Here is a 26455-nt window from a genome sequence, read left to right as displayed (position 1 = left end):
TGGAGATGGTTGGATTTCTTTAAAAAAAACAAAAAAACTGATATTTTGCTACTGCAGTTAGAGATTAATTTCTTTAAAACCCCTTTGGGTATCTTTACAAGGGAAACTAATCGAATTTAACTGTGAACAGCTCTGTTTTTAATAAAATTATGTAAGAAAAAATTTGTAAGAAATTTAAACACAACTTTCAATTACAAAGTGTTGAAAGAGCATATAGTTTTGCTCCCTAAAAAAGTGGTTTCTCTGTTAGTTGAAAAATAAAACATTCATTTTCTTAAAATAATAGTTTTAGAAAAGTGAAAATATTTGTGCTCAAATGTCATAGAACAGCTGGTGGAACCAAACAGTTTGCATTTGATTAATCAAAAATATTTTGCTGACATCATCATATAGTACTTTTCACAGGCCAAATGGGAGCTCTCAGGCAATGCAGACACATCAAGTGTCAATTAACTGCTGCAATATGTTTTATTAACTCCATGTGCAGATATACTGTTTGTACCCCTTTCTACTCCTTTTGCAAAAATGGTTGTATGACTATGACTGTATGCTATGTGTTTTAAACCATCATAATGTGTTGTGAATATGTGTCATATAATAAAACAGAGTTGTTTACATGAGATTTTAAAAAAATATATCCATAAGAACATCTGTGTGAGTTTGTAATGTAGATATATTTATTTTGGTAAGATTATTAAAGAAACTCTGAAAATTTTAACTTTTATGTGTAATTCATGTTGAGCATAGATTTTCCCTTTGTTCTGCCTGCTTTTGTCCCCCATTTAAACCTTTCACATTGGAATTTATACCATTTCTTCCCAAGTGCATCCTGAGAGAAGAGGTTTCCTGCCATTCGACCTGGCAACATTCCCATCACACAGATGAGCAACAGAGGGCATGGCTACAATGCACCTGCAAAGTGTGTTGTGGTTCAACACAAAGGCCTTCATCGTGTAGCAGTTTTGTTAAATTCAGGGTTTATAAATGTGGAAAAAATGTTACTTCAACATCCCTAATATACATAACTCAGCGTCAATCGTAAATTTGCTGATGTGAGAAATAAGAATAAGTGAAACAAAGTCATGCAGACATAATTAAAATAAAATTCTATGCTATTTTCTGTATGAATTTGTGGATACCAGTGATGATAAAATAGTCATTTCATCTTCTAAACCTCACATAGCAAGATGTCTTTGTCTAATACCTCTACCAATTTAGTTACATTTTTTAGCTTTATTGTCGATTCTTATCTGGTCGCATCTGGAAGAAATTCTTCTCTAAAGTGATTGTTTTCCATTTTTGAAGTTGGAAATGAAGTAAATACATAAAAACGACATGTTTTGCAATTGCTAAGCTACCGCAGATGAAGATACAAGACTTTAGGTAAATCACATTACAACATGTGATACCATAGGATATGTAAAGTGATCTCCAGTGATTTAGCACATATAGGCTCTCTATGCATCTCTTTCAACAGACATGTAGCCAATTTCCCTGTATCCATATCACTGTTGCAACATTTCTGGACAGTCTTGCAGACCAGATTGGGATAATCTCTGCTTACTTCCCCAAACAGGAAGCAGGTTTTCCTTCCTGCATACTATGTATCTACAACTAGAATCATCTCAGTAATCAATAAAATAAAGCCTGATTTGAGGGAATCCCATCAAAACTTAGACTGGCAAAGCAATGCAAACTTAAATTAGTCGTTCCTAAAAACCAATGATTATTTGCAAGTCATCTTGATAAATTTTTTCGGATTGATTAGATACAATCCAGACATTAAAGATCTTTTAATAACTTGTCAAACCTAAAGGACAACATTTGTTTCAGATGTTGTTCTTCTACAGGTCATTTTTTTGTATAATGGTGAAAGCCTATTTCCTCTTATCTTTTTCCACAAAACTCTTTGAAATCCCAGGGGAAATGCAGACATCTGACCAACCATGTTACCACGTGACAGGATGTCCATCACTGTGATTAAGGGGACAGAGTCACCATGGTTCTGTCATTGCTGCTCTTTGTCGAGCAACTCTCCACTCAACAGACTCCCATTCTCATGACTCGGAAACCTTCTGAGTCTAAACTAGACTTTGAGGATGTCACCTTTGTCAACATTTGCTCTGACTCTTTGTCTCCTGAAAGCCCTCCACATCAAAGCTGACATTGGTGAGTACCATGGACACATCTGTTGATTCAATAAGTTTGGGTGAAATTCATCAACATATTTGTGTGGTTCTGTTGTTTTGCAGACAGTGGTATTTTTCTGATCTTCAACCAGGGCCACAACAAGTGCATAAAGGTAGAAAGCGCCAGTTTCATAACATTGGCACAGTGCAATCCCCGTGCCACAGAGCAGCAGTTTCTCTGGGTCTCAGAGTCTCGCCTTCTAAGTCTTTCCCTCAAGCTGTGTCTTGGAGCCACGGAAATTAAAGACTTGGCAAAGGTGCTTCTTTTTGAGTGCGACGAGAATAACAATCTTCAGCACTGGCAATGTAAGAATGAGACCCTCTTTGGTTTGAAAGACCAAGATCTGTACCTTAATTGGGGCAACTTCAAAGAGAAGAATGTAATAATCTACAAAGGCGCAGGGACGTGGAGTCGCTGGAGGATATTTGGCACTCTGGGGGATCTTTGCTCAAAGGGGTTTCAAGGTAGGAGTTTCGGGTCTACAATAAAAGAATCTATCCAGCTTTCTGGAAAGCTTGGAGATGACTCAGATGGTTCCCCATACAATAATTTCCATGTAAGTGAGAGATACACAGTCTCATTACATAAAAAAACAAATCAAACACTGGTGTAAATAAAAGGCAAACAACTTGAAATGCAGCTCATCAAATAACTGACTGGGTGTGCCCAGCCCACTATGCATGCCCTCTGAATTTCACATTTCTTTAAGTAAAATCTGATTTCATCAAAGTAGTCAGTTAGGTTAAATGCATTAAAAGAGCTCTCACTTCTAAAAGTTTAAAATTTCCCCCTTTGACAGCTATTACAGCAATATTTATGGAAATACTGTTTTAACCTTAAAGTTATACTGTTAAATAACTTTCGAATGTGAGCCTTCGAATGAATTTCTTTTACATTCCCATGAGAATATATTTTTACCACTAGTTGCCAGCAGAGAAAATGTATGGGTCCTAATTTATCCCCCTCTGTTGCATTTTGTTTTGTTATTAAGTAGAAATAAAATATTATTGCAAATGAGATTACCACACACAGACACACACCCCAAACATTACACTCTGCATTTCATGAATTGTATTTTGTGTTTTTCTTTATAAAAATGGTGTGCTGTCACAATGAAAATGGCATAAAATGGTAAAACAAGTACAAAAATAATGTTAAAATTTAAATATTGCAGTTTTGATAAGGACTGAAGCTGATCAGACCTCATCAATGTTTTAAAAGAGAGGACAAAAAACAAAGTGGATTATTAGTGGATTACTGGATTACTTAAAAATTACTTTAAGTCAAAGGTTGTCAAAGCAGATATAAAATCCTGGCCATTTATATACAAACTGGCATGCAGTGGATTTGGTTTGTCCTGTAACAGACAAAAAAATGTAGGGTACAAAATGACAAATGAGCTAAATGACCAACACTATGTCTAATGACAGGACAATAATAGATGCTATTGGGAGCTTTGTATGTTTTTATAACAATATTTTTCCTGTTTTGTCTATGTTGACAGCATAATGACAATGATTCTACCCATATCCAATCTTTACATCTTCAGAGACCATTACCATAAGAGGCAATGCGTTTGGAGCCCCCTGTCAGTTTCCATTCAAGTTTGCTTCGAAATGGTACGCTGAATGCACAACAGATGGACGCACAGACGGGCAGCTGTGGTGTGCCACTGAGAAGGATTACGACACACAAAGGAAGTTTGGGTTTTGTCCAAATAAAGGTATGTCTGATTTTTTTTTTTCATTTATCATAAAGTTTCTCCTGGGTTTGTATTTTTGATCATTTTTGATATTTGTGTTCATTCTTAGTTATTCTTTGTTTTCTGTCATTTTGCTCATATTTTTTATTAGACTCCCCTCTGTGCCATAACTCCTACAGCTTGCCTGTTTTATTTCTCTCTCAACTGCATCCTATCAATAATCAGCCACCGGTTCTCTATTCATTGAGCTTCCCTAGTATTTAAGCTTCTCAGTTTCCAGTCACTAACTGATGGATTCTTTCAGAGTTTCTTTCATGTTCCCTTGTACTTGTCCTCACACTGGTAGCCCAGTATTTCCATGACAATTTTTATGTTAATTCTTTCATTGAAATCTTTACTACTCAAATTTGTTGGCCCGATGCCCTTCAGTCCTTCTGGAAAACCATGACACTTACATTGTATTTATAAATTACTTTCCCTGAATTATTAGGTGAATTATAACTTTTTATACTTTCCCGGCATTTATCAGGGTCTTGCTTGGAATACTTGAACTTTCTGGTCACTAAAACTTCCCAGGTTCTTCCTAAAGCTAGTCTTACTCTCCTACATCTTAAAAACGTAATTTCCCCCCTTCTGGGTAGTTTGCTAAAAAGTACCTAGAAAATTATGGATAGTGCCTGATTTTCCTTGTTGACTTATATATTTCTTACAATCCAGGATCTTTTGGTTGGGACACTGACCCAGTCACCAGGGTTCAGTATCAGAGGAATACACAGGCGACTCTGACATGGCACCAGGCCAGGATGAGCTGCCAGCAGCAGGGAGCAGATCTCCTCAGCATCGTAGAGCTGCACGAACAGTCATACATTTCAGGTATAAAGCAAATATTCAGTCAACTACCAAAATGATCCAGCTGAAAATCAATCACCCTCTGATTTATGTGTTGATAAAGGGTTAACAAATCATTTGGGAGCATCTCTGTGGATTGGACTAAACAGCTTGGACTATGAGAGTGGATGGCAGTGGAGCAATGGAAACCCATTCAGATATCTAAATTGGGCCCCAGGTTAGCTAAAGAACTTGATTCTACAACATTTATGTATCAAATTGGAGTCAAAGAGGTTGTAACTAACAGTGAATCCTTCAGGTCATCCATCTTCAGTCCCTGGGGACAGCTGTGCAACTCTAAATACAAGAAAAGCATCAAAATGGGAAAGCAGTGCTTGCAGCAAAAAACTTGGCTATATTTGCGGTAAAGGAAACTCTACCAGTCTGCCTCCACCACCAGGTAAATTGTTTAGAGAATATACTTCAAGATGATCCTTTTTAGGGCAATGCATCTGTATTTGCATGTGTTCTTACTTCTATTTGTCCTTAATTTCTAGATAAAGGGCCCAGCTTCTGCCCGAGTCACTGGGTGCCCTATGGAGGACAATGTTATTACCTGGAGAGGAGTAAAAAGACGTGGAGGGACGCTTTGGCAGCATGTCACAAAGAGGAAGCAGATTTGGCCAGCATAAGCAACATAGAAGAGCAGAGCTTCATTATAACACAGTCAGAATATTGTAGGTGGTGATTTACATTACTAGAAGTCTAAAGAGTTATAAAGCAACCAGAATTTGGTGGTACACTACACAAATATCTACAACATGAATTCAGTGTTTGGTGGTGGGCAGCTAAAATACACTTTCTTCTAAGTCAGGAAGTTCTCACCTTATTGACTCTAAAATGGCAAACATTGCTAAGTGGTACTACTTTTTACTTTTAATGTTGTTACACACTAATGTTTTTATTAGTTGCATTAAAATTTTTAAATCTTCAGTCGAAATAGGAAAATTCAAATTTTTAGCATTTGCTTTTTGGGTATTTGTTTTCCAAATAAATGGTACGACAGTTATTTGGAAAGGTAAAAATGCCCATAAAACAAATATAACTGTAGAATTTGTTTTAAATGTGAAATATCAAAAGATATCTGCATAAAGATATCTATGGAGATATCTTGTCTGAGGGACTTTACAAGTCTCACTTCCTGATGTTTATAACTTAGTAAAACATGGGGAAAAAAGACTATTCACCAAAACATGTTGATATCTATATCTTTTAAGCAAATTAAAAGTTTGAAACAAATACATCTGTGACAAACAAGGCTGGATGAATTATTTTAGTAATTAAACAAAACAAACAAAAAAAATGTCTTCCATTCACTTCCATCTCTGTGTTTTTCACCTCAGTACAGACAGATGTGCTCTGGATTGGGCTGAATGATCAGAGGAACCCGATGTTGTTTGAATGGTCTGATCACTCTCATGTGACCTTCACCAACTGGCAGAGTGATGAACCATCTCATGCTACCAACCACCAGGAGGACTGTGTCTTGATCCGAGGAAAGGTAACATCTATAACTGTCCTGTTGTAAAGACAGCAGTTAATGGATATGCTATAATTGTTTCCATATTTCTCATGAAGGATGGAAAGTGGGCAGATCACATGTGTGAGAAGACATATGGATATATTTGTAAGAAGAAAGCTTCCACAAAACCGACTGGAGGTACCCAAGAGGAAGTCAATACAGGATGCAAGCTTGTGAGTAATGTGGCTTAAACTTAATAAAACATAGAAGTGATACAATTCAATGCATTAAGTACTTTGGTTTTGTAGGGCACCACTAGATTTGGTTCCTTTTGCTATGAGATTGGACGTGAAACAAAAACGTTTGCAGAGGCAATGCAGGCATGCTCAAAAGGGGGTTCAAACCTTGTAGACATTGCTGACAGGTAGGAACCATTATTAATCTTGCAACTAAATGACCTTAAATCTAATGAAATGATAAAAATATTACTAAAAATTTTGTTCAGATACTATTTATAGCGCTTTGTGCTGAAACACTCATCAACTCTTGCTTTTTCAAAACAGATATGAGAATGCTTTTCTCGTCAGTTTAGTGGGACTGAGACCAGAAAAGTATTTTTGGACGGGGATGTCCAACACAGAGGACAGGAATATTTTCAAGTGGACAACAAGAAGAAAGGTTACCTTTACTCATTTCAATGTTGGCATGCCAGGTAATGTCCATATTCTTTAATTATTAAGCTTTCTCTCTTTATAGTTACATTTATGTATATGTTTCTTACAGCGGGTGCTTTGAATTACCGTATGTTGCATCTGAAAAGTGTAAAATAAACATACCTTGTCTCAATGATACTTTTTTAAACTATAGATTTGCTTAGTTGACCTCGGTTTGTAGTTTTTACTTAGCAAATGAAAAAATTTGAGCATAAACAAGCAGTCTTTTTTTAGATTTATTGGTAAATGTGTACATCTTCAATATAATTCTGCATGTGAATCTAATTTACATTTGTCGTTTCTAAATGAATAGAACTAAGATGAGTTTATACTTTTTTCTTTCTGAAAAAAAAGACAGAAAACAGGGGTGTGTTGCCATGACAACTGGGACTTTTGCTGGTTTATGGGATGTTATCAGCTGCAGCAACAAAGAGAAGTATATTTGCAAAAAGAAGGCAGACGGTGTGCTTGCGACAACCGTCCAACCGACCACCCCACCACTGACCTGTGCCTCTGGTTGGACTCCTGTTGCTAAAAGGAATGTCTGCTATAAAGTAAGAAAGAAGTTGTGAATTTTTTGTTTTTTTAATAATATGATGGTACTTGTAAAAAAAGAAAAATACATTTTCTTTTTTATTTGAAAGGTTTACAAGAAAATGAAGGAGAATAAAAAGACTTGGCAGGAAGCAGAGGACTTCTGCAAAGCCATTGGTGGAAACCTGATCAGCATACTGAGTATTAGGGACTTAGACAATATGAAGTATGTTAACCTGCACTAACATCCTTGTTGGAGCTTCCTATATTTGGCAGTTCAAAAGTTCCTCCGCAAATATGTTTTCTGTTTTCTTGTAGTATTTACAGTACTGATGCAGTCTGGATAGGCCTGAGACTCATGGGTCCCAATCAAGGTTTTGTCTGGAGTGATGGATCACCTGTAAGACATGCAGCATTTACGGCAATAATAATAATTAAAAAGTTGTGAGTGATCGTTTTAACTCTAATTATTCTTTTTCTCCTAAAAACCGTAATCTAGTTCAGTTTTGAGAACTGGGGCTATGGAGAACCAAACAACCACAATGACAACGAACAGTGTGCAGAAGCTCAGTTTTACTATGGACGTCACTGGAACGATCGGAACTGTGACTTCTATAACAATTGGATCTGCCAGATACCCAAAGGTAAAACTCGATGTCCCAACGAGAAACAAAGCGTAAACAAAGCTTTTCGCTTCAGCGTACTGGCAACACTTAGCTTTAAATCAGTCCTTTTTTACTGTTTTATTGTAAACAGTTTTTTGATGAGAAAAATTTACCAACTTCACCTCAATCAACTATTGCTAAGTACAGATAATGAGCTCAAATTGTGTTTTTTTGTTTGCTTTTGTTTTGTCTGTGTTGTCACAATTATATTTCTGTCTTGGAGGTGACTTTCCTTGAAATTATCAAAGTTAGGCTCATAATTATGACTCAAGGAGTGAAATATGTGGTAGTGAGTCAACATTTTGAATGTAGCACCCCATTAAATTCCCCAGATGTCACAAAACTGTTGTTAATTTTATTGCATTTTCAGGGGTGACTCCCAAACCTGAGCCAGTCTTCATTGTAGAAGGTAGGTTTCAACATTATGACCATTTTCATCAGAAAAAAAAAAATCAAGGAACAAGTCGAAACCTAAAGGGTAGAATAACAGTCACCTGGTTTGTTGAAAATAGAAACCAAGATTCACATGTCAGTTTTAGCAAATTAATAATATAATAAAAGGCAAAAACACAGCTGGAAATAAAAGATGCAAACATAACCTTTGGAATACTTACCAAATTGTGATAAGCTAACACTCATATTTATGTGAACTAAGAAAACTGTGGATCAAACAAAATGAGAAGCAATCTTAAGACACCAACTAATATTGTTGACCCGTAAAGCTCTTTGTTCTCTTTCCAGTATTCAACACCACAGAAGATGGGTGGCTCATATATAATGACAGTCATTACTACATAAACAAAAACAAGTTATCAATGGAAGCTGCAAGAGATTACTGTAAAAAGAACTTTGGTGAACTTGCAGTCATAACAGCAGAAAGTGAAAGGAAGTTCCTCTGGAAACAAGTGAGAATTGCATTTTATTACTAAATAAGGGAGGCCAGAATGACCACAATACTTGTTTTTTAAGTTATAAACAACAGTTTTTGATTTAAAGTTTCTCTTGTGTTTATGTTTGCATAGTTATCAAGGGGCTCTGAAGCTCAACAAAATACACAATACTACATTGGTTTGGTTGTGAACTTGGATCATTCCTTCAGGTAAATAAATTAATTAGGGCAATTGAGTTGACTACAGAATTTGTCAGTAGATTGAATTTAATCTTTTTAAATTAAATATTTCCCTATTTTTTCTATTGTTTTCAGCTGGGTAGACGGAACACCAGTAACTTACACTGCATGGGAAAACAATGAGCCAAACTTTGCAAATAATGATGAAAATTGCGTAACAATGTACACAAGCATGGGTAAGTCTGATTCAGATAAACTTTGAATATTTACTGTCGTCACTTTGCTTTATAAATTCTGTATTTGTAGGTTATTGGAATGATATCAACTGTGGTGTGGACCTACCTTCAATTTGCAAAAGAAGAGACAGTTTTATTAATACAACAATGGCACCCACTACCCCTCCTAAAGGGGGATGTGCACCTGAGTGGCTTACTTTTAAAGGAAAGGTATTATTACATGTTTGGCCCATATTTTCTCACTGTAGTTTCCCAGTAAATTCTGTTTACAAATTCTGAGGATATTGAAAGTGACGCTAGCGAATAAAATTTGTCTTGTAAACTCAGTGTTACAAATTCTTTGCGGATAAGAAGAACTGGAAAGATGCCAGAACCCACTGCCAGAAAGAGGGAGGAAATCTTGTGTCTATCACCAGTGAGAAAGAGCAAGGTCAGCACCTATACTGTCTCATAGATACTCATAAAAGACAGATTTAATTGGGTTTGCTCAAGATTCACAAACCAAATCAATCTTAACTTGTATAAGTTTACCAGAGAGTTGTCTAAAACTTAGGCACAATTTTAGTTCTGCTCTTGTGTTTATATTTGCAATTTAAAGTTCAGATTTGACTTATTTAGAACCCAAAAATAGCTTTGTAATTTCAACCAACAGTCTTTTGAGTTTTTGCACATGCATTTCACGCAAGTTGAGAATTGCCGTCTTTTCTTTTTCAGCATTCCTAACAACACAAATGCTGAGCCAAAAGGAGGATCTGTGGCTAGGCATGAATGACATCAATTGGGAAATGAATTTTGTGTGGACAGATGGCAGAGCCATTTTATTCACCAACTGGGCCAAGGGACACCCCACATCAACACCTGATGGACGCTACTTTCTGGATGAGGTTTTTGCAACTTTATTGAAGTGCTAGCCTTCAATTCATTTGCGGTTATATTTACTTTACATTTTGTTCTTTCATAATAGTTGTTTTGTAATTTAGTAAACCATGTATTTTTTCAATACTGTCTGTCATAATATTTGTCCTCTTTTTGAGGCTCCCATAGATTTTCTTCATCATAGTTTTATGTGGAAATACTTAAAATTCAGACTTCTTACTAGAGTGTTTTCAAACTGGCACAAAAATGATCTTAATCTGATTGAACAAGTCCTTAATTTTCACTCCCACTTTGCAATAGAAATGCTAGATACGATAGAGATATGAATATTAATGCTACATTACAAATACAGATTGTGTTTTAGGCTTTGCTCTTTATATTGTGGCCAGAACTATTCATTTATTGGATTAAATAAATAAATAATAAACCAAAATAGGTTTTGTAAATTTTGAAAAGAAAAGGGAAACTCATTTGACTTTTCTGTCTTCTTCCTGAGGCGTTTGACTGTGTGATCATGGTTGGCAGCACCCTCAAAATAAAAGGACAGTGGAAAGTGGAAGACTGTGGTGAAAAACGTGACTTTGTCTGTAAAAAGAATGTTGGTGAGTAACATATGGCCTTACAGCAGAGAAATAAAAATAAAATGAGTAAAAATAAAATAGAATAGAATTATGTTCCAGTCATACTATTGTTAATATCCTTTGCATTTTAATGACATATGAAACTATGGCTACACTGTTCCAGCTTTGCCTTTCTATGCAGCTGTAGCATATGCAATCTGACGTCCAATTCAACCAGAAGGCACAATTTTTTTTTAAAACATTAAGTTTGAATAATTTTTCACTTTCTAAGTTCACAAAAAATTAAACTCTATTTATGGGCCTGTTCACACAAGCCATCTTTGTGTAATCTTCTACAATAAAGCCTAGAAAATAAATAAGGTTTAATTCAACATATGTTGTTATTGAACGCAAAGTGAGGAAAAGACAGGCCTCTAAGGTAAAATCACAAAAAACACACATCTAAATCTTGTTGGTTTACTTTACCCCAATGACACAAACTGGAAGTAGCACAACTTCAGCAATGTGTGATTTCTTCAGCAGTAGTACTGCTTGAAGTCCTTTACTGCCAGAGGCAGTTCATTATGGCCTTTCATTTTGTTTGGAGACAGAACTGTTTTTTAAAACACGTTAAAGAAAGACGCAATGCCAGGATTTCTAGAATAAAACTGCAAAGACCACCGACTCACATGTCTTGTTTGTGCAGATTCCCAGATTGCGGTGCCAGCCACCACTGTTTCACCAAAGTCCTTTTACAAGATTGGCAATGACTCCTACAAACTGGTGGCCCAGAAGATGAGATGGGATGAGGCTCGGAGACAATGCCAGGCAGACGATTCAGAGCTGGCCAGTATCCTGAACCCTATGATCCAGGCTTTCGTCACCTTGCAGATTTCCACACTCAAAGAGCCAGTTTGGATCGGCCTCAACAACAATGTGGTAAGCCTGCTTTTAAACATTTCCACCAGAATTATATTTTAAGCATAAAACCTTTCTAGTTTTGTGCTAATTGTCAATTATTTTCCTTCCAGACCGGAGGTCGCTTTAAGTGGGTCGATAACTGGCTTCTCTCTTACACCAAATGGGGCAAGAATGAGCCAAAAAACCATGGTTGTGTGTATATAGATGTTGATAACACATGGAAGACAACAGAATGCTCCAGTACTTACTATTCAATCTGCAAAAGGTCACCAGGTAAGCAAATCTCTTAGTTACCTTTACAGCTATTCACTGCCTACACTATAGAATAACAGATCTTACCTCTTTTTCAGACTTGGCTCCGACTGAACCGCCACAGCTTCCTGGCAACTGTCCAGAGCCAAAGAAGGACAGATCCTGGATACCTTTTAGGGGTCACTGTTATTATTTTCTGGCCTCGGTGGCTGAAAACTGGGCTCATGCCTCAGTTGAATGTATAAAACTAGGTAAGTTGTGAAAACTTTGCACACACTTCCTTTATCTCAACGAGTGAATTCCACCAACATGTGTTTGGGTTTTTTAGGTGCTTCTCTAGTGAGCATTCAGGACCCCATTGAGGCAGAATTCATACAGAAGAATATTGAAAGCCTGCAAGATGAAGCCAAAACTTTCTGGATTGGTCTCTGCAAGTCCCGTGACAGTGAGCATAATAGGGCTAATTTCAGACTTTTTTGACTTAAAAAATGTAATATTGTGCTTAAAAAAACATGAACGTCTCATGTTAAAAAACATGAATTGTCTCTTTTCTTGAGAAAATTATTGTGGTGGCATTTTGTGGTGATTACTTTTTTTTCAGTTTCTCTACACAGGCTTAATTCAGAGTGTTTATGCTTGTTTTTAAGTCCTATTGTCATGGCCTGAGCTTTAACTCCCTTAAACACCACCATGCATAGATTTGGTTTAAGCATGCACACTATTAAAAACTCATTGTGGAGGTTGCAGTTCAATCATCTCCTGGTCATGCATATTTGTTTGTCTGATTATTGTTTCTCTGCTTTAGATGAGTGGATGTGGATCGATAACAGTGTTGTAGACTATACCAACTGGAAAATAGGAATGCCAAAGTCCGACTCATGTGTGAATATCCATTCTGACAGCGGAGAGTGGAGCACAAACAGCTGCAGCAGATACAGGTCTTACATCTGTAAAAGGCCTAAAGGTGAGTTTAACCTGCTGCTCTGTTATTTATATCTATATTTGGCACTTACACTGAGACCTTGGCATATTTCTACAGCCATTCCACCTACATCAAGGCCTCAGTTTGTAGGTAAGTAAATGAAGCAATTTATTCCATAGCATAATTAAAATTAATTATAGATCATTGTGTCTAATTTATGATTTTGTTTCTTTGGCAGTTCAAACTGTTAAAAAAGCATCATCACATGGCTCTGCTGGCATCACAGTGGCTATTGTGCTGATTGTCATAGCCATAGTCGGACTCGTTGCCTTTCTCCTGTTTCGCAAACGGATACGGTTACCCATGACGACCCTGGCCGAGTGCACTTTTGACAACAAGCTGTACTTCAACAATCCAAATCGAGTGCCTGTGGATACTAAAGGCCTGGTGGTCAACATAGAGCAGAACGAACAAGCATGAGGAGACAGCACAATAACAAATGATTCTAAATTATCTTGATTACCTTCAGTTTATGAGGAAACTGGCTGAAAGACTTTGATTACACTAATTGAAAGGTCATGATGCTAGAAACCAAACTCCATTGAGTTTATGTTCATATATGTATATATACAAACACTGTATTGCCAAAAGTATGGAATTACCCCTCCGAAAAATATAGTTTACTGTGTAAAATCAGAGCACCTACTGTAGCCGTACAGACTCCCTCTGCAAACATTGGTCATACCATAATAAGTAGATGTGTAATAGGTTCAGTTGTGACATTTCCTCACTTCTAAATACACCACAGTCAACTGTTAGTATTGTAATAAAGTGGGAGCAACACAAATCTTCTGTACACATATGGTGCACAGTAGTCCACAATTTTCTAGAGTGTCAATATCTACAAACCTCCAAACTTCCTGTGTCCTTCAGGTTACTTCGGTGAATGAGTTTCCATTGCCAAAAAACTGTATCTAAGCTTTGCCTCACCAAGTGCAATGCAAAGTGTCAGATGCAGCAGGGAAAAGAGGGCAGTTAAGTTTGGGATTTTCCCCTTCCTATCACAACATGACTTTACACCACAAAGCAAGGGCCAGAAAGCCATGGATGAATGAGCTTTGTGTGAAATAACTTTATTTCCCTCCACAGAGTCCTGACTCCAACTTGACAGAGCATCTTTGTGATGATTTAGAGCAGAGACTGTGAGCAGGGCCTTCCTGTCCAGCACCAGTGTCTGACCTTCCAAATATATTTATAAAGAAATGGCTAAAATTAAAGTATACAAATTCTTAACCCTTTCGGAGACTCATAAAGATTGACATTTTTAAGATCATATTAAGAAAAAATAATAAATAAATAAATAAATAAATAAATAAAATTATTGCAGGTAAATTCATGCATGTATGAAGGCAAATATACTAATAATTTTGGCTACATAGTGTATGTAACAGTTTAATATGCACCGAAATTGGTGACAAATCAGTGTAGTTGTGAATATTTACATGTTCAAAATCATGAAAAGAATATCTGTCTTTCAAGATCAACAGATCCTCCTCAGATGTGATGCTTGTTAATATTTGCTACAGACCATTCAGTACTCCTTACACTATTGTAAGTAGATACTGAATAAATAAAAAATGATTAAAGTGACTTTTTTGCCTATATTTTTCTACAGAACCCTATTAGAAGCAATGTGGAGTTGAATAACATTTTCTGAGCTTGGTTTACAAATGTACAAAGGATGTTAATCTTTTTATCAAAGATTAGAGTGAGTAGAGGATGAAATACCATATAAGGTGAAAAGGGAGGAAAGAGATTGATAGTCCTTTTTGCTTTCAAGGGTTCCTAAAATTGTACTTAATTGTACTGTTACTGTTTCCTTCCCATTTGTAACACGGTTGTAGATTACAACTTTTACCAGTTTGCAGTAGTTTACTCACACTACAGTTGCTGGTAATTTACTGTGAATGCAATAATGCACTGAAAAATAACATAATATGAAACAATTGCTAAATTACGTTAATTATGAGTATAATCTATTTTAAGTGGTTGTTACTGAATACTGATACATTTTACAAAGAAAAAGGTAAATGGTGGTGTTTTAATAGGTTTTTCCAGGATTTTCAAGTGAGGAAAAATATCATCTGTAACAGTACTGAACTTTACACAGCTAAAATCAGACCTTCTTTAAACATCAGTGCAGATCTGAGCCAGGCTATAAAATGTAGAATTAGTAATTCAATCACAACTACCATAATCTCACACCCACTACTAATCTTAATGTTGTAAATGAAGCTGTGACCCCTTTAAAGCTCTCACAGCTAATCTTCAGGGACTGATTCAACTCTTTTTCTTCCAAGACAGCTTTACCAGCTTCACCAACACTCAAAAAGTCTCCCAAAATAAACCTTCTGTTGATCCAACAAAGACAATCTGTTGTTGGAGATAAACAAAGCTGGATACAGCAGCTGTGAAGAGCAGCGCAGACTGGTAGTCTGATGTGCCAGGTGTCAGTGTTGTTTTTCAGGATCTTTTTTAGATAAAAAATGTAATTTTCTTGCTGCTGTGCTGATTCGACCTGCAGGGTGTCCCACGTGGGAGGATCATAGAAAGCCTGCTGTATCTTGCTCTGTATTTTTTATCTTTGATAAGTCAGAGATCATGAAAAAGTAAGAAACGCTCACTCAAGCTTGCTCTTGCCTGCTCCCAAAGTGGGAGAGACAAATTAGATCCACAAAGTGTATTCACCTGTGCCAGTATGAAGCACAGTGAAGAAAGGATGAGATATATAAAGTACATTGTAAGGAATCAACCCATCCCAAAGTCTGCACATCACTTCAATAGAGCAGCTTTGTGTCGTGTATTTGTTGTGTAGCTATTTGTTCCTTCTATCCTCATTTGTCTTCAAACACTAATTAGTTTCTCGACAGCAAACCAGCCCATTCTTCCCCCCTTCTATGTGCCCTGTTCTCTTTCACTTGCTTGCGCTAATCCTTTTGTTTGGGGCTGAGGGGCCCAGGCTTTCACTAACTAACTACGTAGTATTGTAAGGATTGGACCAACTCAAGGGTGCCTGCTGAGATCTCGTTTTCCATCCACTCAACCTGACTTTTTCTTCTCTTGATTTTCTTGTCTATGTTTCTTATCTATCACTTTCTTGGTTAGTCCTATTCCCTGTCCTCAGGGCTTGAAGAAGGCTATCCACGCTGTTGGGAACATGCGCTTTTGGAGCTCAGCTCCATGTTTGGTGCTCCTGCTGCATCTTTGTGAGCTGGGGAGAGTCACAGGAGGCAAAGCACAGGACCAGCAGTATCTGCAGGAGACTCTTAGGACTTTGGGTCTACCTTTGGGGAGTGATGAGAAACCTACACTCCAGAAGAACAGGACTGGTCTACTGATCACTAAATTGCTCCAGGATGTGCACTGTGCAGAGAGGACAGGCATCACACAGGACATGTGTGAGAAAGTAAGGCCAGCCTTATTCTTTTTATGATTCTGTCAATATTTGATAACCACTTGACAGTACAGTACAGACTGTGCTGTATTCATTTCATATTCCAAGAAAAGTACAATGCTTTGCAGATAAAAATAATATTTCCTCTGTCAGCCTCGCAAATGGATTTAGGTGTGGACTTTGTTTAGGCCGTTCTATCAGAGAAATGTATTGATAAAATTCAGGGGTTTGGGACATTTTCTGTTCCAGAGAACATTTTTCTGGAAGTCTTTTGTAGCCCTCACTCAACTTGTAAACCCCTGTGATCCAGCACTTATAATTTGATTAAGTAAACTGAGACATATGAACAGTAGATTAACAGAAATGATCAGTTTTTCCATTTATTTTTGGAAAACCTCTCCCTCTGCATGCTTTGGGTTTTCACAATAAATCTTGCCCTCATTTTATTCTTTCTGTCAAACAGAGATCTTATAATCGCTGACTGTTTTTGTATTCAAACTCTAATGAAACACAGAAACTCTCATTAGGTTGCTTAGGCCTGTGATGGCGCTCCAGACTATCTTAACGCAAAGATTTGTCACCAATTTCACATTGCAATGAAAACAAAAAATGAATAGATTGTCAGTTTATCAAAAACTTTCACTAGCTTAACTTGTGCTGTGCTGAATTTTAAACGCCTAGTCTTCACTCTTAGTTTATATTTGTTTTATTTTAGTTAATGGCTGGAATGCAAGTGCAGAGGCTTGAGCACTTGACCTCTCTGGCCGTTCATGCTGAGTGGGTTTAATGTTGCTCGGTTTGACCTAATAAAATGGATTTAGAGGTGGTGCATGTTTGCTCAGTTGGGCTGTCAATAGGATTATATGCCTTTCGTGCCTTGAAAGTAAGATTTAGAATTCAATAAAGCAAATTCCTCTGCAGATTTGGACTAAAAGCAGAGTTTTACCTACTTTGCAAATATTTAGACATTGTTGGTAGGTCAAACTGAGCTTTTGTATTTTCTTCAAAAGTAGTAGTGTCCTAACACTTATCAGGCCGACTCTTTAGTTCAGAAACTAAATTTAAAAAAAACTTCATGGTCTGATTTACATCTTTCCTGTATTTCTCCTTGCAGTGCCTGCCACCAAACGTGGCCCTCTCAGTGCTTGACGATGACAGGATTGAACTGACAGAAGAAGATTACCACAAGATCTCAACTGTCCTGCTGTATTACATAATTAACTTGAAGGATCTGTGTGTTTCAAACATCGGCCCCCCATCAGCCCTTCCCTCCTCATCTGCGAACTTACAGTTCTATCTGCTGCAATTCACTAGCCTGAATCCAAATGAAAACAATCAGTTCCTGTCATACAGCGAGACAGAGAGCATTCTGTGGCTCATCAACCAGCACTACAATCCCTCCAACGAGGACATGCGTGATTTCCAAGTAGGGGAACTTGGTTTTTAAGACAGATGTATGTTATCAGAATGGGTCCAAATGTCTATATAAATAATTTATCTTTGATTTCAGTGTATTCACTCAGCTCATCTTCTCGAAGAGATGGATGTAGATGGAAACCCTGGTGCAAGAATGGCAGACGTTCCCAAAGTAGCAGCAGCTATAATCAGCCACATCCTACAGGGACACTGCTTTGCACCGAGGAGCCTCCCATCCCCTGACTTCTTCATAGATTACATATTTCAGTCGCTAAATTGCTCTAATAACCTAAAGATCATAGGTAAGTGAAAGAAAACACCATCATGTAACAAGTTTTTACCTAATGCTTTTGGTTAAAAGAAAGTAGACTGTTTCAGTGCAAAGTAGTCATAGCTCAAAGTCATTATGACTTCAACTTTAATGTATGTATTAATTTACTTCTTATATGGCTCATAAAACATAAGTTTCAAAGGCTTTTGTTTACTATCGTATTTATAAAAAGAATTATGTGCAGCACAGGTGTCAAACTCCAGTCCTCAAGGGCTGGTGTCCTGCAACTTTTAGATGTGCCTCTGCACATCTGCAGGTCATTAGCAAGGCTCTGGAGAACTGATCTACTCAGACAATTAAGCCATTTCATTCCAGTGTTTTGTACCTGGATGTAGATAGAAATCTACATCCAGGTACATCTAAAAACTGCAGGACACCGGCCCTTGAGGACTGGAGTTTGACATCCCTGAGTACAGTTTTGACCTGTCTTCTATTTACCTTCTGCAATTCCCATTCAAATGGATATTATCTTCCGGGCCAAATTCTCACTGATGGTGACCCATTTTTATTTCACTATTGCTTGGTGTTGATCCAGATTTGATCGCTTCAGTTTAATGCGTTAATTCGTAATTGTTTTGCCCATTCCTGTCCCCTCTTCTAAGACAAATTTCTCCCATGAGAGACAAGTAAATTGTCTTATCTTATTATTCACAAATCTTTGGCGTCATGTAATAAGTTTGAACCAATGCTGCATTCTGACCATATCGCTACCTAGACCTGGAAGAGCTGCTTCATCAGTTAGGAGATGGGAAAGCAATGCACTCTTACAAACATGAGAAGACGGGCATTAAACAAAGTTCACATTTGCTACAAAACTTTAGCCACAACACTGATGGAGACTGGACACAGGTGAGGTTTAAAAACAATAGAGAAATCACTTTAAAACTGATTCAAAATGGTTTAATCAACTTGATTTTTTTGCTCTTTTTTCACCCAATTAGGTGTGTTTCCCAGCCAACCAGTTGGTGGATATTTTTGCTCTTGACCCTCATTTACCCATTTCCAGAGAGCAATTCCAACAAATTTGTCCTGCTATCATTCAGCAGCTGCTAGGCAATGCCTGTGGGTCACTACAGCAAAATTCAAGAGGGTCGGTACCTACTGCTATTGAGAGTAAGCCAGTTAATTTCATAACATCTCAATCCTTTTAAGTTACTGATTTTAAGTTGTTTAAAAAAAAAGAATAAAACTTCACAATAATGAATCTGAAGATTCAGCAGTGTAGCATGCTTCTCCTTTTAAAAAATATTAGTTTGATTTATTCTACTTTCAGTATAGTTTCATAATACCTTTACTATTTTGGTAAAATAGCACACATTTCTAATTTGATATCACAGATAAAAACAGTAATTGAATAAATGCACCAGGAATTTCAGGTGATTGGAATCAGATCAACTTTAGCTTGATCAATCCTGACCAGTAACTGGCTGGTTGAAAACTGAAAAATCGATTCCAGTCAGTGAATACGCCACGCTAATGTTACCAGTTGTCGCTGAGTGAAAACTCGGTGTAAACCATTTCTCAAATGTAGGCAAAACATTTTCTCTCTGTCAAATTGTTTAATTTTGTAATGTGTTTTTTAATATTTTATACCTTTAATCTAGACAGAGTTTCCTCCTTCCTGTAGAATACGGCTACAGCACAGCTGCCGTCCTGATCATCACAGTTGGATCCATGTTTGGGATCTGTCTGCTATTCTTCAACTCCTGTCAGGAGACCTACACACTCATCCTGCAGCTGTTTGTGGGCCTGGCAGTGGGAACCCTCTCAGGTGACGCTCTCCTGCACCTTATTCCACAAGTAAGAAATCCCTAAAGCATTGGAAGGACCCTTCACACTGGATCGTACCTGCATCATGACACAAAAACATAAATCAACAAAAAGAACATGGATGAAGTTTGCAGGCATCTCTTTTATGACGTCTCTTTTAGTGTGAGCTTCCCAACTTCTTTAAGATACACAAACACTTTTGGCACCAATGAATCTGTGTATCGTTTGTTCTATTCTTCTGACAACCAAAAATCAAAAAATGAAAAGTGATTTTTGAATTTGATGCAAATTTAAAGTCTATAGATTGTGGGACATTTTACAGATAGGATGGTAACATAGTGATGGAATTGTTAAGACAAGGGGGAAAAAAATTGTGAACACTGAGAATGCAGTATGGACAACAATGTTCAAATGGTATGTTGAGATCCAGGAGACTATTCAATAGTTTAAATCCAGTGTAAAGGGCCCCTTATAATCTACAACATATCTTACTTGTGAATTAAATTTTCAATTTGTATACTTTCATGTCCTTTGCAGATTCTTGCCCTACATGACAGCACTCACAGTCATGATGATGTGCTCTCCAATGAGGATAAAGACTATCTGTGGAAGATCTTGGGCTTGATTGCTGGGATTTATGGATTTTTTCTCATTGAAAGAATATTTTCCTTTTTAGCCCCTTCTCATGGTCATGTAAGAGTTTTGTTTTCTGGAGCCTTTTCAGATTTACTGACACAAAGAAAGATACTTAAACCACAGATTATCACAGGAAAGCGACTAAAACGCTGACTGATTTCTTTTAAATAAGCTGTGTGAGAGTCCTGCAAAGACAAACACTTTTGTCATGACTTTGCATGTTGAGTGACAACGGTCGCCTGATGTTCTTTTGTCTGCAGGGTCACTGCAGCGACCTTCCTCTAGACCTGAACTGTAATGGTCAGTCTCAGAGGAGCAAATCCATTTCTACCATCCAGTTGGTGAGTCTCATCGCAGCCCTGAATGAACTGACAGGTAGTTTGAGGATTCCTGGCAGAACCCCCTCATTTCTGTTATCTGCCCTTCTATTTAAGTTTTTGTAAAACAAGAGATGGAATACATGACAAAGCAACTTAGAAAATTATGCTACAAAAGTTGCAGAGAACAAATAAACTAAAATAAAAATAAATATTTGCTCTACTAAATTCCCCTTGAATCCTTCCTCCTCTGTTGTTATGTAATTGTAGATGTGAAGCGGTGTGGGAGGGAGTAAAGAAACACAGCAAGTAGGATGTTGGACAATGCAGGATTACATTTTCCAGAGAGCTTGTATTGAATTGAAAAGAGGCCTTTGAATGCCTACTTGAAAATATTTTTGGACAGACACAAGTCCAAAAATAAAGAAAAAAAATAAAAAACAACAAAGCATCAATGTTCAGGAAAAAAAAAATCTATATATTTACTGCACAGATACCCTTCTTTCCAAGAAAATGTGTTTTGGTTCATCTTTGACATTCAATTCATTGTGGTTAATTTTGGAATCTCAGACTTGGATCAAATGAAAGAACAGAGAACTTTGTTTACTTTGAAAGTACCGTATGCTCTGAAAACTGATACTCTAAATTTATAGCTAAGTCATAATCAATGGAATCAATGCTTGGAAACACTAACTTTGTTCCCTCTTTCTTAGACCTCAATGTGTGTTGGAAAACATATTTAGCATAGTCAAAGACCTATTCATATGTAATATCAATAAGTACATTAAAATATTTTGCAGGTATATGTCACAATAAAAGTATGTTAATGACTTGGTATGTTTTGTTTTACAATCTGCTGCCAAACATACATTACCAAAGATCGTCCGGTATAAAACACACATTGAGAATGAAACATGTATGCAAGTGTTTCTAGTCAGAATAACTGTCTAATTCAAGAATAAAGTGGTGGAAAAATAAAAACAAATAATGTTTTAAGTAAACGGAACTGTATGCATTTTCACATAATTTCACATTAGTCAGTTATTTCAACTGGAAATGCTTAGCAAGTTCCATTCTCAGCACGTGTTTCACACAGGAAGATTGTTCCTGTGTGAACAGTGTGTGAATAGAGGTAGAGGCTGGAAGCCGGGAAATAATAATCTAAAAAAAAAACAGACTACAGTGCAAACACGACACACAGAATCTTTATAGCTAAATATTACATCTACTTACTGTTTTGGGTTATTTTGAACTGTCCACATGACATGGAAACATTTATAGAAACTTGAATCAATCAAAAGTCTAGCAGGTTTGTAATATTTGAAATCAATGTATAAAGCATGTGGAAACTAAAATAATAAAAAGTAGTATGTGAAAGATGTTAAAATATGGGTTAATTTCCTCCCTTTGCAAGTTTGAACCCTCCTCTGGTACCAATTCATTGCCATTTGTCTAGATGTTTAAATATTATAGAGATCATGATCCCTAAAGTAACCAATTTAACTCAGTGATTTATTGAAGACAAATAGCCACATTCCTGAAAGTAGACAGTAAACTATAAGCATGTCACAAAAAAGGGGTTCAAAGAAGTTAAAGGCCCAAAGTAAAGCAGTTCAAATGGTGAGAGGTCAAAAGAATTGCCTCAGAGCTCGTAATAAATGTCTCCGTTTTTTTAGGGTTCAATGGAAGATGTAGAGGGCTCAGAAATTTATCCTAAACGTACAAATACAGAAAGCACTCCTGGACAGAGTAAGTAAAGCAACTAATTCAGAACGAGTCAAACAGTCCCGTGCTGTGTAATTAGTAATTTGGTACAACAGAGGAGCTGTCTGAAGACCAGCTATAATTACACAATCTGTGTGTCCAGAACAAGGGGTTCCTGTGCTGGCTGTGATGGTAATTGTGGGAGACAGTCTTCATAACTTTGCCGATGGCCTTGTCATCGGAGCGGCTTTCTCCTCATCAGCCGAGACCGGCATGGCAACCACTGTGGCCATTCTGTGCCATGAGATCCCACACGAGATTGGTGAGAGGCCATTATTTCTATTTGTCCTCTGAGGTTTGAGAACAGAAAACAATGTGCACGAGTGACCAAAATCTGCTACTTTTTGACTTTAAGGGGACTTTGCGGTGTTGCTCAGCTCTGGGCTCTCAGTGAAGACTGCAGTGGTGATGAACTTCCTAAGTGCCCTGACAGCTTTCATGGGCCTTTATGTCGGACTCTTTGTCTCTTCAGACACAGATGTGCAGGAGTGGATCTTCTCTGTCACGGCTGGGATATTTCTCTATTTGTCCCTGGCAGAAATGGTAAGGCATTTTCATGTGCTCTAAATCTGATGCGCAATAGATTCTGAGAAGAAAATGATTGACATACGGTGCACTGTCTTATAAATACCCCCTGGTAATGAGGTGTACAAAACCCTTAAGTGTTTTTTCTTTGCTAATTTTCTTTCAATCACAACACAAATATAATTTAAAACAATTGACATAAATACATATCTAAAATGTTGATAGGTTTGCAAAGAGGAGGGTAAAAACTTATTCTTCACTTCCATGTTTAGCTGGATGGTAAAAAAAAAAATCCCTAATACATGGATAATGATGTTGCAGGAGGATAAAACCTGATTTTCTAGTGCAATGAGATACATCCACAAAGTAAAACATTCTTGTAGATGCTGATAAAGTCTTTTGTGTTTGCCTGGTTTTTGGTTTTATTGGATCTATCCCACAATGTTGTGGTGCTGATTTTTACAGGAACATTATGGTCTTACAGACACTGATGTGTCTGTAAGAAATTAATTTACTCTTTGCCATTTAATAATGCTATTTTGGGTTATATACATAGAAATGGTGTTTCATAACCTGAATGTAAACTTTGGTTTAGCACAGCCTTAAACAGCAGCTTCCTCTTGAGATGGTGTAGAGAAAACATTGTATTAGACAGAAATAAGAAAATTAGAGCTAATAGTTGCGTTTATTCACACTTCTTGCTGTTTGTAGTTTAACCACTTATCTCCCCTCTGTTGCTAGCTTCCAGAGATGAATCGAGTGAAGACCAACAGACCATTTGTCATGTTCCTCCTGCAGAACCTCGGTTTGCTTCTGGGCTGGACTTGTCTTTTGTTGCTTGCGCTCTTTGAACACAAACTCAAATTTTAATTGCAACTGTCACGCAAGATTCAATTGCAGCAGATGCCGACTGTATATTTTGATGTTTTCATTTTTGCTTTTAAGTTAATGATTAACTCACAGATACAAGCACCACTTCCTGGAGAAAACTGTTCAATCACGATGTAATAGTCACAGCGCTGGCTTGCGAAAATATGCTCCATTTTCATGAACATTGAGACTTGTTCTATATTCTTGACGATTTATGTTTTTAACACCTTGATTTTTACTGTTATTGAACTACATACAATGCCAGTCACTACTATTCAAATAAAGTAATTTTTAAAATTCTAGGTTTCCATTATTGTTTTCATTTTTCATACTTCTTAAAAATGCAAAGGAACCCAGAGTAGCCAAGCTTTTACACAAGACTTATTACTGTTACTGGCAACATGCAAAACTTTAAAGTTTTCAATAAAGAAGGACCCTCTTTTTCAGGCAATAATGTTTTTTATAGCTATTTATAAAACTCTGTTGGTATAGTTGTTACTCTCATCTTCAATGCTTTGTTCTTTGTTTTTCTGAGGTCTCTGTGTGATCCAATATGAGGGCATTTCCACCCACCTGAGCTACTCATTTTCTCCATCCACCAACCTGGGTGACTAATGCCTGGTACTGTACAAACACACAGAGTCCGACCCACACAGTGCAAAACACTCTTCAGCTGTAAAAGTGGGCCTGCAGAAGGAGGAGAAGGTAGAGGACAGCGAGATGAATAGATCAGCTGCAATAAAATAAGTGAAAGATAATTTGACCACAGAACTGAATTTGTGATAATCACATAGTGAGTGGGCTCAAAACAAGTTTTGTTTCTTTCTTAATCAGTCTATGATTAACCTTGTCACCTTGATTTTTGTTAAACTGAAAAATCAGTTCCATCTGCGGTTCTCTGGTATTATTTGCCTATCGTGTCAGAAAAAGCTGACGCCGTTTACTGCGGCTTCCCGATTAGTGTCCAAACAATAGAAGGAAGTCCACAGCATTTTCTCCTATTCTTGCAAAACTGATGTTAGTTTAGAAAATGCCAGCATTCGTTGGCATTTCCAGGAAAGCATGGACCATGTGCGCTGTGTGTAAATCTGCAGTTCAGAGGTGAAAAAGACTATTTTTTTGGCATGTGTGCATCTTTTCAAGGCAACCGATGCCAGCATGGAGGAAGGAAGAGCTTTCAACTGGGGGCACGTTGTTGTGCAACGCTGTCTATCCTCTCTTTCTCAGCAGAGACCTGACAGAAGAGTTCAGCTGCAAGGGCACCAGAACGCACAAACAAGAGAGAGTGGAGAGACAAGGCAGGAAACATAAAAAGATTTTGCTTTTTATTTAAACCACATCAGTGACCATAATCCTTTGGATTTTTTGTTTTCAGACAAACCCACACAGGATCAATCCATAATTTCCGGCAGCAAAAATGTTTTCACACTGTCTGCGACATTTGTGTACAGCGAATTCTTTCCAGCACTTTGTCAAAGAATTGCTTGTTTAACCTTTTTAAGAGTGTGAAAGTGACAAGTGGAAAACAAAATAGTGCAGAAACAAGACTGGTTGATTTGTGTGTGATGTGTCATCTGTAACCTCAGGAAAATGTTTGAGGTTACAGATGACACCTCAGACAATTGATGCAGGAGTATCATTAGGCATGTTAATGGTTTTCCAGATAGATAAATAGATATAGATGCTATGCTGCTATTATCACAGGCTGAGTCACAGTAACTGCAACGAGGAAACCAACCTGAGATATTATGTGCATTTAGTAGCAATATAATGCAAATGCACCGAGAGCCACCAGAGGGCGATTATGAACAGTAAAGAGAACGCAGCAGCTCACTGCACAACACTATTGTGCGCAACACAACCAATCTTCACAAACCTGCTCCAGGTTTCTTATATATGGCATAAGAAAAATAAATGATTATACATTTAACTCAAGAAGAAATGTTTGTTTTAGATAATCTACAACATGTTAAACTTGTCAGAAAATACATATATATTTACATTTATTTTGAATGAGAAAATCAGTTGTCTATGACTGATTTAGCTCCACACTTTAGTATGAAAAAAATAGCTAAACTGTATCATGTTTTTTTATAGAAAAATAGAGTAAAGGTTTCATTTCACAGTGAACAAAGATATAAAGTCCAGCCTCTCTGAAATTTCTATTTATTTTGTGACTGTTAATAAATAGATATGTTTATATAGGCCTATCGTTGTGGCGTGTTGTACATGTAATTGTTTTAAAAAATTTAAGTCATTTAGATTAATAAAATTGTCATATCTATCACAGTGTGATCTGAAAAAAATAATGTTTTTGACAGGAGTGATAGGTTGCTTAGTGGCTGGACATTATAATACTGATAAACAGTTTTATTTTTTCTT

At 37.0% G+C, this 26455-nt stretch overlaps 2 protein-coding genes across 3 annotated transcripts; both read left to right on the top strand.

The window, feature by feature from the left end:
• Positions 1–2007: 2007 nt before the first annotated feature.
• mrc1a (mannose receptor, C type 1a) lies at positions 2008–14640 on the top strand. Of its 2 annotated transcripts, XM_032552099.1 has the most exons (30): positions 2008–2169; positions 2253–2654; positions 3740–3913; positions 4610–4765; positions 4845–4958; positions 5040–5180; positions 5278–5457; positions 6124–6281; positions 6359–6475; positions 6551–6666; positions 6806–6954; positions 7310–7509; positions 7600–7715; positions 7808–7889; positions 7989–8133; positions 8525–8563; positions 8896–9059; positions 9177–9253; positions 9359–9459; positions 9530–9669; positions 9787–9889; positions 10174–10343; positions 10832–10937; positions 11602–11834; positions 11927–12089; positions 12167–12319; positions 12397–12513; positions 12874–13032; positions 13108–13140; positions 13229–14640. In XM_032552099.1, exons 1-30 carry the CDS (start codon positions 2100–2102, stop codon positions 13468–13470), a joined length of 4320 nt encoding a protein of 1439 aa, XP_032407990.1. In that variant the 5' UTR covers positions 2008–2099; the 3' UTR covers positions 13471–14640. The 2 variants fall into 2 exon arrangements, with proteins under 2 accessions (XP_032407990.1, XP_032407991.1); XM_032552100.1 differs by lacking the exons at positions 2008–2169; positions 2253–2654 and adding an exon at positions 2673–2746.
• A 53-nt stretch (positions 14641–14693) lies between these two features.
• On the top strand, positions 14694–24373 carry LOC116712220 (zinc transporter ZIP12). Its single transcript, XM_032552101.1, has 12 exons — positions 14694–16456; positions 17559–17870; positions 17955–18162; positions 18907–19040; positions 19133–19304; positions 19819–19991; positions 20499–20654; positions 20858–20938; positions 22591–22663; positions 22782–22940; positions 23034–23221; positions 23945–24373. Exons 1-12 carry the CDS (start codon positions 16208–16210, stop codon positions 24071–24073), a joined length of 2034 nt encoding a protein of 677 aa, XP_032407992.1. The 5' UTR covers positions 14694–16207; the 3' UTR covers positions 24074–24373.
• The last annotated feature ends 2082 nt before the right edge of the window (positions 24374–26455 follow it).

Source organism: Xiphophorus hellerii, chromosome 21 (assembly GCF_003331165.1).
Source record: "Xiphophorus hellerii strain 12219 chromosome 21, Xiphophorus_hellerii-4.1, whole genome shotgun sequence".
NCBI lineage: Eukaryota > Metazoa > Chordata > Actinopteri > Cyprinodontiformes > Poeciliidae > Xiphophorus > Xiphophorus hellerii.
Note: the sequence above shows the minus strand (reverse complement) of the source record. Positions and strands in the feature narration are given on the sequence as shown.